The sequence below is a fragment of the Camellia sinensis genome, chromosome 6 (assembly GCF_055761805.1).
Source record: "Camellia sinensis isolate YWXY chromosome 6, ASM5576180v1, whole genome shotgun sequence".
NCBI classification, from domain to species: Eukaryota; Viridiplantae; Streptophyta; class Magnoliopsida; order Ericales; family Theaceae; genus Camellia; species Camellia sinensis.
In genome coordinates this window covers 154,375,419-154,387,910 of record NC_138966.1, presented here as the reverse complement: position 1 = coordinate 154,387,910, position 12,492 = coordinate 154,375,419, and the positions used below count along the sequence as shown (strand labels likewise).

Sequence of the window (12,492 nt, the reverse complement as noted above, 5' to 3'; positions counted from 1 at the left end):
GGGCAACAACAGGCAATGCTGTCTAAATCTTGTATGCTTGGACTTACGACTCTTGCAGGTCTCCTTAGGCTGTGGGTGCTTGTTGGTTGGAGCTGCTCCTTATTTCCTGTAATGAGCTTCTTTGCAGGTCCTGTTGGTACCTCTTCAGGGATGCCAAAGCAGCAGCCAAAAGCAACACCACAGCAGCCAAACAGCAGGCCAAACCAACCATAGCAGCAGCCAAGCAACCCCACCAAAGATAGGACATCCAAAAATAAGTATAAGGACCAACTAAAGACCTATTTTCCTACATCCAGCAGTTAGCACATCCAAGAAATCAAGGCAAATGGGCAGCAGTAATCACAAGAGGCCTTCTAGTGCTTGTCTTTTACAGAGTTCAAAAGTGTCCACATGTCACAATTTCATGCTCCTAATATGAAAGCATGCTAGCAAAATAGTGCAAGAATTTTAGTATTGAGACTCCCATCTTTCTCTTCTTAAATACATCTCATACAAGTCCATATTCATTTACTTCTAGGTTGAACAACGAATTACTCATAATTCCAAAGGGAGATGAGAAATAATAAACACTGATCTTATAAATTCCTCTTCCCTACATGTCCTCTTTACCAGGATTTTAGAGGATAATGGGGCTATCACAAACTATCCTCATCCTAGTTCGGTATTAGTCTACTACACAAACAACAATAAATCTTAACCTAAATGGAGAGGTTTTAGGAAAAGAAAAGTTCAATTAGATTGTTTACCACAATGCATATAGACACCTTTCTATTCCAAATAAAGCAACATGGACACAAAGAGATATTAATACAGGACAATGAGAGTCAACTTTGAGATTCTAAATTGGTGGGACAGAAGTAATAAAAATGTGTTCACATCAAACAACCTAACAAGGGACCTCAACTGTATCCTTAGGTTATGATCTTTAAATTACTTAAGCACACTTTAACGCACAATCATGAAGTATAGATAGAGACCACAGTTTAAGTTCAGAAGAATCAGAACCCAAATGCATACTTTCAAGGAAATTAAAATGCATACATTAGCGACTAGGCAATCAGACACCTTTTTCATAATTTTGCTTGACAAGTAAAAAATTTATTGACAAAAAAGAATCCACCTTAAAAGGTGTGAACCTTGTACACTCAAAGGTAAAAACTTTACATCAAGAGCCATGTATAGATCTGCAATGAAATTTAAATATAAAAAATATAAAATTAAAAAAAAAAGAGTCAATATATATAGGACACGACACTCTTACATTCTTAGCAACAAAAACAAAGAGCATAGATCTTTTTAAGCTGCTAATTGGGAGATCCACACCCACTGAAATGAAGTAAAGACCAATTACATGAGTGACGGAGAATGAAAGCATACATGTCACCAATGCTTTTCTAGAAATGGTATAAATTTTTGATAGAAATCGACTCCTCCTACTTCATTATCACCCATTCTTCTAGTGAACTCAACTGGCCTCACCGCTCGTTGAGGTGGGTGGGCAACAATAGGCAATGCTGTCTGAATCTTGTATGCTTGGACTTACGACTCTTGTAGGTCTCCTTAGGCTGTGGGTGCTTGTTGGTTGGAGCTGCTACTTATTTCCTGTAATGAGCTTCTTTGCAGGTCCTGCTGGCACCTCTTCAGGGATGCCAAAGCAGCAGCCAAAAGCAACACCACAGCAGCCAAACAGCAGGCCAAACCAACCATAGCAGCAGCCAAGCAACCCCACCAAAGACAGGACATCCAAAAATAAGTGTAAGGACCAACTAAAGACCTATTTTCCTACATCCAGCAGTTAGCACATCCAGGAAATCAAGGCAAATGGGCAGCAGCAAACAAGCAGCTTGAACTAGCAGTGCCATGGACATGGATTACCTAATAGAAGATGGGCTATGAACATGCCTAACAGAAGCAGAAATTAACAAACTAAATCCATGTGCAGCTCACATGCATTCATGGGTTCTTATATGGTTGGAACTTGAAGCACACAACAATAAAGGTTCAATTATCACTGATATATTATAGTTGATATACTTCCCTCCCCCCTCCCCCCCTCCCATTTTTTTTTCTTTCTTCTTTGTTTTCCTAAGAAAATGTTCCACTCCCCCCCCCCTCTTTTTTTTTTTCTTTCTTCTTTATTTTCCTGTGAAAATGTTCTAACACAATCCAAAGGATTGACAAATAAACAGTACATCATTTAGAGTGCTAGCCTAGCATTATCACCTAATAAAGCCATTATATATATATATATATTTATGACCAATGTCCGGACTAGTTTACGCGCACCTCAAATAATATCATGAGAAGTACCTAACTTGAGCTAATCACATTGTGGTTGTAGAATTTGGTTCTTATCAGTTGTGTAGAACATGTTCGGATCCTCTAGAGTCCACACTCTGCAATTTCCATGGAGTAGTTCAAAACAACATCATTCCACTTCAACGGCAAAAAAGAAAAAAGAGGAGACAGAGAAAGACCAAGAAGAAAATAAGCAGAGATAAAGACTGGAGAAAGCTCTACATTCAAACTGAAATGAATCTCTCAAACTTATCCTAAAGAAACATATAAATCATGGAATGGGTACAAAACAACACATTATTCAGTTATTTATTTTTATTTTTAAATTATTCAATCATTCCAAGCATGTACAAGGATCAGGCATGTACAAGGATGATAAATTTAATTTCAATCTATATTTGTTTCAACAGCCAAATAGAACACATTTGAAGATTTTCCTAGTTTACAACACCACAAATATACAGTCTAACTCTACCAACAGAAACCAAAAAATGTCTTGGTGAAGAAGCTTTATACAGTTTAGTTGAAGAAATTTCATGTAATTATTAGAATAAAAACATTAGACAGATCACACAAGCTTTTCTTAAACTCAAGTTAGAAAATATAAGTTCCCAACACAAATTCTTTTAACATTGCTCCATTATGTTATCTGGGAATGAGAAGCAGAAACTTATTGGTCTATAATCAATAATCCTCTTGGGCTCTTTAAATGATGACATGGGACAATTCCACTGAATAACGATGAAATTTCTTTTTGAATGGGTACAGATTTCAATGGTCTAACTCAATAAGCTCAAACCAGAAAGTGTAAACTTATACCTTGTATTTCTTTTATTGAATGCTGTTTGACTGATGAGAAAATTGAAGAAAGGAAGAATTGGTCTTCCATGACTATAAATTAGGCACACGAAGTTACATGGTCTTCCATGGATTATTTACATGGATTAAATACAGCATTAATTCTGAAAATTAATTTCAAAAATTAGGGAAAACATTAATTTTGAAAATTAGGGAAAACAAAGATAGAAAAATAGAGAAATTAAGTGAGAGAGAGAGAGGGAGAGAGAGAAAGAGGACCCATACCTGATGGAAGAGAACACAAAGCAGTAAAGGAGATACGACGTCTGTGGCGACACTGAAGGAGGAGAACAGGGACTTTGGCAGCGGCGTTGGAGAAGAACACACTGAAGGGGCGCCGGAGAAGAACACACTGAAGGGACTTGTGTTTTGAGAGGGAGAGGGAGAGGGAGAGGGAGAGGGAGAGGGGGGAGAGATAGAGATTGAAAACTGATTCGTCAATAAACAAAACACTCAGCCCTTGTGTTTTGTTTTGAGAGGGAGAGACAGATAGAGATATACGAAAACTGATCAAAAAAAAAAAAAAAAAAAAAAAGAAATGAGGGAAAAATAATTTAGGAAAACTGATCCCAAAAAAAAAAAAAAAAAAAAAGGGAGGGAAAAATAATAGACTATTTTTTTTCATTATTACTTATTATGTCAAAATTCTTCTTTCAAAATTAGTGACAAAACAATTTTCTCACTAAAAGGCCTAAAAATATTAAAAAATATTAGTGATAAAAATACATTTCTCACCAAATGGTCTTAAAATATTTAAAATCAATTTTTTCAAAAAAAAAAAAATAGATTATTGATGATGCAAATATATTACTCATTAATAATTTTTTAATTGTTGAAAAAAAAAAATCTCACCAAAAGTTTCAAAATTTTGGCACCATCAAAAAAAATTAGTGGGAAAAATTTAGGTGACGAAACTTTTTTTTTTCTCATCTAAAAGTAAGTATTTATTGACGGAAATAAATTTCGTCACCTATTATTTTTATATTTTTATTATACGTGACAAAATTTATAATTCCTCATGGATTATTCTTATTTAGTGACGAAATTTGTTTTCTTTACTAATTTTCGTCACCATACCAATACAGAGAATAAGAGAAAGAGACACTAGAAAAAGAGCAAAGAGAAATCACGTACCAAATCACCGAGTGAAGAAGATGTGGCGGTTACCGACAAGGCAACTAGTGGCGGCGACGATCGGCAAGGCTAATAGAGGCGACAATGGTGATCGGCGTGGTGGAGGAGCAAGAGGTAAGACAAATAAATACCCTATTTTGAGAGAGAGAGAGAGAGAGAGAGAGAGAGAGAGAGAGAGAGAGAGAGAGATGATAAACAGAAAATGGGTAAAAAAAAATTAATACCCTATGTTTTTTTTAATTGCCCCTCAATATATCAAAAATTTCCCACCAAAATTGGTGACAATATTATTTCCTCACTAAAAGATATCAAAAATATTAAAATGTTTTGGTGACGAAAATATATTCCTCACAAATCATTTTATAATTAGTGACAAATCTTTTTCTCACCAAAAGTCCCAAAATTTTGGCGCCACCAAAAAAAAGTAGCGAGAAAATTTTGGTGACGAAACTTAATTTTTCCTCACTTAAAATGAAGTATTTATTGACGAAAATAAATTTTGTCACCTATCATTTTCATTTTTTTATTATATGTGACAAAATTTATAAATTCCTCACGAATTATTTTTATTTAGTGACGAATCTGATTTTCTTCACTAGTTTTCGTCACCATAGGTTACTTTTGTTGTAGTGGCAAAAATATGAGCCTCAAAAGGCCTTGGAAACTTGGAGAAAGTTATCAGAGGCAAATTCAGCACTTGAAATCCAACTCAATATGTTAAGCACAATGGCAAAAGAACATTGGGATTCATATAAATCCACTATCGATAATTGCAGCATGCATAGGTCAGAAAAGGTAATTTCGAAACTTTTTATGCAAGTACCCACTGAAGAGGTGGAGGTATATGAATTTTTGCTAATATGTTGTCACAGATTAAATTTTTTTAAGACAAGAATATTAATGGAAAAGGATCTTGACAGCTTTTTTTCTTCTCTCTTTTGATAAGTCATCTAAACAGCCAGTTAATTAAAGAGGATTTCCATATTTTCATCGTCAAAAATTTGGCTAGTTGGATGTCTGAACCAATCTTTTGATGGGTTTGATTATTATTGTGCAAATAAGAAAATCTATTGCAATTAACAATTGAGCATTTGCTCATTATTTGGTTGCTGTACTTTTTCCATTAAAATAAAATTGCACATTGCCAGCAATTACCAGCAATCAAAACCCCAAATGTACAAAAAATATATCATTCAAACCCCAAATGCAAAAAAAAAAAAAAAAAAACCCAATTTGAAGCAGATGCAGCAGAACCCAATTTGAAACAAAACCCAATTCCAACCACCAAGTTAAAAATAACTCGGTTAACAAAAAAAAAAAAAAAAAAAATTACCGATACAGCAGATGCTTCATTGAATCTAAAGATTGAAAATCTGAAGATGAGAGAGTGCTAGGGCACACTGTGAAGAAGAGAAGGGAGCTTCTTTGTGCCTCTCCTTCTTGCTGTTGTTGTTTCCAAAGATGAGTAGGGCAGACTGAATCTTTCAGATTGAAAATTTGATGAAGAAGATGAGAGCTTTTCTTTGCCTCTCCTTCTTTCTCCTGTTGTTTCTTCCAAAGATGAGCTAGGGCAACGATGGGTAAATAAGTAATCACTCCCCTAATACCAACGGACTAAATTTTCAATACCATGTGTTGGGGCAGACTATGAAACCTGTATGCAAGGCCCATCTTCAAGCCTCCGGCTTATCAATCCGTTGTTGAACTCTACAAACAAACAGAATATTTAGTGGATACCCCCACTATTGTAATCCCATTCCATCTCCAACACCCAAAACAAAGGGGGCTAAAGAACTTTTAGCAAAAGAAAGAAAGCAATTCAGGTGAATCTTCTCCCAAAATCTGACTTGATTATTAGGGGTGTTTTAGAAAGATAATTAAAAACTAATTTTTTGATTTTTTAAATTTTGTTTACTATTTTATGTGACAGATAATATAACTTAAAATGAATTAAAAATTGACTTTTAATTTTTAATTTTTAAGTGATGTTTCCAAAAGAAGCCTTAGTTCATAAACTCATTCATTGATAAGACACCATGTCCTTAAATTATTATTGATGCGACCATTTGTAGGGTTGTTTTGGGCACATAATAAAAAGTCAATCTTTTATTTTTTTAATTAGAAAAGTCACAAAATTAACTTTTTATTATATAAAAAAGCCAAAAAAATCATAGAAAAAATTAAAAAATCTAACTTTTTACAGCTTTTCAAAAAACACCACGCAGTTGCTTGTTGACATTCATACCCTGCGACAATTTTTTTTATTATTATTATTTGGCGGTGTACTTCGCTTTTCTCTAAAAAGCCTATTTAAAGTCCCACGGAAGTCCTCTTGAATTGTAAGTTTTTCCAAGAAGATCGGCCAAACACCATCAAATTTATGTATTACTTCAGTAATATGATATGAATGAGTGGAACAATATCTTTAATGACAAGTTTTATTATTTGATGTTTATGTTCAAAATTGTTATTATTGTAATTGCTTTTCACTGAAATAAAAATACATTTTAATAGTAATATATTAGTGACATATTTTTAAAAAATATCACAAAAATAATATTTAGTGACATGTTTTAAAAAAATATTACAAAGTCACAAACATAAAAAGACTTTAATGGCATTTCAATAAAAAAAATATCACATATTGATGAAAGAAGAAAAAAAAAAAAAAAAAAAAAACTATGGAACTTTCATTAAGGCCTTGTTTGGAAAATTGATTATTTTAGTAGTTATTTTAATTTTTGACTATTTTAATAGATTAAAATTTTTACGTTTCAAAATTTTTACGTTTGAAAAGATAATTAGATTTTTTTTTATAGTTGAATATGATATTTGTGGAAAAAAAAAATGAAATGATTATAAGTTTGATGTGACATTTTATCTTATTATTTATTTTATCTTTTTTTTTTATTATTATTTTATTTTATGGATTTAACCTAAAAAATCAAATTTTAACCTTTGCCAAACAAGGCCTAAGCAATCATATCCAAATCTAATTAAGCAAAACAACCACCCTGAACTAGCCGCCGCGAAATCAGAAAAGATAGGGATTATGAAAAAACTTTCATGAAACTGGTTATGAAAAATTTATGATCCTTGGATTACCTTGATTAGTGTGTGGTGCTTTATTTTAAGTGTAATCCAAAGATCATAAATCTTTCATGATCATTTTCATGAAAGTTTTTTCACGATACCTAGCATTGCTCCTACGAAATTATTTAATATTTTCACAATATCATGTGTCTTTACTCTCTAATCAATTATCATTTAATATATTTATCATGTTCTTCAATTACCTAATATAATACCTTACCTATCAACATTTTCTATCAATCATAATATTATAAAATACCACATCCCTATACTTCAAAATTACTGAATAATTACCTCTACATTCTTCACAAACGAGGGAATAAAATAAAAAAATAAAAAATAAAAAAACGCCCTCATACAAGTTTACGCTCTAAAAGCAACCTCCAACTCCTCCACAAACGCCATGAGATTTTTGTTGGAAGGGCCACCTTCCTTGACAGCTTCCCTTGCCAAATCCTTCCATTTCTTTGCATTACTCCTCATTTCTTCCCCCTTTTCTCCATCTTCCATCACCATCTCCACACACCTCTTAATCTCATCACCCTCAACTATTCCTTCCTCATTTGCCTTCACTCTTACCCCTGTCTTCCACTCATCTTCAATAAGCTTTGCATTCGTCCCTTGGTCCGTCCAATGAGGAAATGCCACCACCGGAACCCCAGAAGCCAAGCTCTCCAACGTCGAATTCCACCCACAATGCGTCACAAAACATCCCAAAGATGGGTGCGAAAGAACCTCCACTTGAGAACACCACGGCACTATCATCCCTTGTTGCTTCACCTCTTCAATGCAACTTAGCCTATCTTCTTCTTTCTCTTCTTCTTCCGATCTTATCACCCACAAGAATGGCCGATTACTTTGCAGCAAACCACCCGCAATCTCCTCCATTTGTGGCTTTGGCAACACTAATAGACTTCCAAATGAAACGTAAATAACTGATGATTCAGGTTTCGAGCTCAACCATTGGATATAGTTTCCAGATTTATGAAACAAGTCACCTCCAAAAGAAGTATCTGATGGGTCTTTCCCATCCAAGAAAGCCGATGGGATTAAGGGTCCAATTCCGATCAAATTGTACTTTTGAACAGCCTTCAAGGCCTCGGGTTCTAACGCATCGAATGTGTTTACAAGTACTTTAGGGTTGGCTTCTGAATCAAGTTTTTCTAGTTGTTCTTTGAAGGTTGGGAGTGCAAAACTGTATTGGTCTGAGCTTGAAGGGACTATAAAAGAAGGAAGGTCATGGCTAGTCATCGATGGCAATCCCGGTAATTCGATGGAACATGAGGGGTCTTTGCAAATCTTTGTAATTTCCTCTCCATAACCATTGAAGTAATAGTAGTAGATATCTAGAACTGTGGCAGGTTGAATCCAAAGAAGAGCAGATGGGATGTGACAATCACGCGCCACCTCCGCCGCCCAAGGGAGGAGGAGGGTGTAGACCAAGCACGTAATCGGACGGCCTTCGGCAGCGCTAGCGGCGATGATCTCTCGGAGAATTCGAGAACTATTATTTCTCGTCTCGGACAACATGTGTTGCACATCGTTTCCTAGTCGGAACCCGTCATCGTAGCCGTCGGAAAAGGCGGCGAACTTCAAGCCCTCGGCGGCGGCTCCGGTGGTTTTGGAGATGCGGCGTTGGGCGAAGACGCTGGTGGCGAAGGTGACCTGGAGGCCCATCTTAATGAGACGTTTGGCGAATTGGAGAGCGGGGTTGATGTGGCCTTGTGCCGGAAAAGTCAGGAGGAGGATGTGGCCGTGAACCATTGCGGCGGCGTGTGGTTTGGTGTGGGGTTAATTTTGGGTTGGCTGCTCTGTATAGAATAGAACAGAACACAGTTGGTTGTGGTTGTGGTTGTGGTTGTGGTTGTGTTCAAATGAGTTGTGTAGATAGATATATGTTTGATGAGTATGTGTGTGTTTGTTTGTAGTTTCATGGGATTGATGCCTTTACTTATATAAGGACAAGGGTTCAACACTATGACGTTTGAGGTGACGAATTGGTAGAACAACTAGTTTGATTTGTCTTTTGTGTCAGTTAATTCTAGTGGACAACTAGTGGACTATATACGTCTAGTATATCTTTACAATTATATTAGTTAGAGCATCTCCAACTGTAGGCATTTTACCTATCTGAATATTACTATAAAGTATATATTTTATTTTGCCTATCAACTGTTTTATGTTTTTACTCTAACCATGCTCTTTATTTTAGCTATTTATCCAAATACTATTAATTTTATAGAATGACACGTCAACAACAAAGATGGAGGGAAATGATCCTAATGAATGAATACATTTTGCCTAGCGTTGAAGGCTAGTTACATGTAGCTAGTGAATATGAGTTGAGGCAAAATGCCTAATCATATGCCTAGTGCATTGGAATTGAAAAAAGTGAATCACACTAGGCATTTTAACTAACAAGTATTATATGCCTAGTGCATTGGAGATGCTCTTATATATTTATTATTATTATTTTTTTACATTACATAAAATTACTAATAAAATTAAAAAGACATACAACTTGATTAAAGTTTATGAAAGACAAGATAATTCCACCCCATTGTGACAAAATTATGTAGCGCACATCAATAACTAAATATTTTATTCAATATTTGTATGAATGTAAGATCCACACAACTTTAAAAGTTTTGAGGTTTGAGATTCAAGGAGTCGTTTGACAATGACATTTTTAGTTAGTTTTTTAATTTTTTTAACTTTTTTAATTGGAGATTTTTTTTTGTTTGGTTTTTTTATTTGGCTTTTGGCTTTAGAATGATAAAATATTTTTTTTGTCTTTTTGTGATTTTTAACTTTTTGACTTTTTTTTTTATCATTTTGTAATTTTTTAACCTAAAAAGAAAATCAAACCGGGGCTTAAGAGTTTACTCTTTCTATCTCAAGTTCGATTCTCCTAACTAATATAAAACCCTTAAAGTTATGGACCGCATTATTTCAAAAACATAAATTTGTATAGAACTTAAATTACGTAGAATATTTAATAATTTATTTTAACGCGTGTCTGTAATTCTTGTAAAACTTATTTTAGAAGTCATGTTAATAACATTTTTAAAGGCCATTATTAATAACATATAAATAAAGATAAAATATTTATAATTTAATGCAATATATATATATTTTTTTTTTGAATACTTTTACAAATTTTAATAGTTGTTTGGGATATGCTATGTAAGTGTATTTTTTAATTTTTTGATTAAAAAAATAGAGAAAAAAAATATATATTTAGAATATCTTTTTGACTTTTTACGAAAAGATGTGTAATAAAATATTATAATAAAATTAAAATGACAATTTTATCCTTTTGACTTTTTGATTTTTAACTTTTTGAATAATTAAATTTAAAAGGTAAAATAATAATTTTACCCTAATAATTTTTCTCATAAACTATTCTTAAATAGTATAAATTTTTAAAATTTTTAACTTTTTTAATTTATTTTAAATAAGGCCTTAATATATTTTCCAACTTTGTATGTGTGTATCTAAACTAATGACATTTTTTAAAAGAAAAAAGCTTCAGACCCCAGCGGGGTACTGGGTCGCGTGTGATTAGTCTAGAAAAGAAAAACTTTTTTTTTTTTTTTTTCGCCAACCCCATACTGCCACGTCATTGGGGTGCGACCCCGCTGGGTTCCAAGCACCGCTCTTTTTAAAATTGTCTGGCAATTTCTTTTATTAATAATCAATAAAATAATTGTCAGATGATACTTGTCATCATGCATGACATAAGCAGTTTTGGTACTTTTTTTGTTTTCTTTTTTTTTTTTTTTATCAGAGCAGTTTTGGTACATGTATATGGTTTTCTTTGGGGGTAATTATTGATTATCAACAATGATTGAGACTCTTTTTTTTTAGATTTTCACAATTTTTTTTGAATTTCAACCATTGTGATGTAAACCTTACACATACATGAGTGAGTTCCACGCATACATCAATGGTTGAGATCCAAAGGAGATTGTGAGGGTCTAAAAAAAGGAGATTTCAAACATTTTTCTATTATTATTTTGGAGTATAACATATTTATATTTATATTTTTAATTAATTATAATTTATTTTATTTTATCATATTTTTTAATTATTTAATATAATATTTTTAAAAAAAATTATTTTCACACACCTACCGCTACTTATTTCAGTACATATACTTAATGAAATTTTATTTTAATGATAATTATATTTTAAAGTAAAATGACTATAATAGATATCAAAATATACCTTTAATATTATATTCTAATTTTTTCTAGGGATATTTACCAATAAATCCCATTTCACAAACAGTTTTACCGATTGGTCCTAAGGTTATTTTTATTGTTCTGATTAGTCCTATTAGTGGGGGAATATCTTATCAGTTGATCCTATTTTCTTTGTTTGGTAACATTGAGTGGTCAATTATACCCTTCATTGTGTGTGCCACGTGACATACATCATTCTAAGGCAAAAAGCATAAAAAGCCTTAGTGAACTTTGTTGATGTGTGGCACCCATTGTGTGTGTCACGTGACATACATCATTCCAAGGAAAAAAGCATAAAGAGCCTTAGAGTACTTTGTTGATGTGTGACACCCATTGTGTGTGTCACGTGACATATTGTATGTGTCACGTGACACACCCTCATAAAGAGCCTTAGGCAAAAAACATAAAGAGCCATAGTGTACTTTGTTGATGTGTGACACCCATTGTGTGTGTCACGTGACACACCCTCATAAAGAGCCTTAGACAAAAAACATAAAGAGTCTTAGTGTACTTTGTTGATGTGTGGCACACATTGTGTGTGTCACGTGACACACCCTCATAAAGAGCCTTAGGCAAAAAGCTTAAAGAACCTTAGTGTATTTTGTTGATGTGTGGCACCCATTGTGTGTGTCACATGACATATTGTGTGTGGCACCCAACAAACATTACACAATAACTGATGGCAATTGCGTCCTTTGACAACAGATAGGACTAAACGGAGCACTAGAAAAACATATGGGACTAATTGGATTATAAGATCAACATTTAAGATTTATTGTTAAATTTTCCTTTTTTCTATATACATCTTTTTAAAATAAAATAAAAAATCTCAATACACGTACTTTTTATTAAAAAAAAAAAT

At 33.4% G+C, this 12,492-nt stretch overlaps 1 protein-coding gene across 1 annotated transcript; it reads right to left on the bottom strand.

The window, feature by feature from the left end:
• Positions 1 to 7,612: 7,612 nt before the first annotated feature.
• On the bottom strand, positions 7,613 to 9,472 carry LOC114255877 (crocetin glucosyltransferase, chloroplastic-like). Its single transcript, XM_028195411.2, has one exon. The coding sequence runs from the start codon at positions 9,145 to 9,147 to the stop codon at positions 7,747 to 7,749; it is 1,401 nt and encodes a 466-aa protein (XP_028051212.2). The 5' UTR covers positions 9,148 to 9,472; the 3' UTR covers positions 7,613 to 7,746.
• Between the last annotated feature and the right edge of the window lie 3,020 nt (positions 9,473 to 12,492).

Bases quoted from the DNA above. Each gene is read 5' to 3' on its own strand.
- LOC114255877 (XM_028195411.2), bottom strand. From the start codon at position 9,147: ATGGTTCACGGCCACATCCTCCTCCTGACTTTTCCGGCACAAGGCCAC.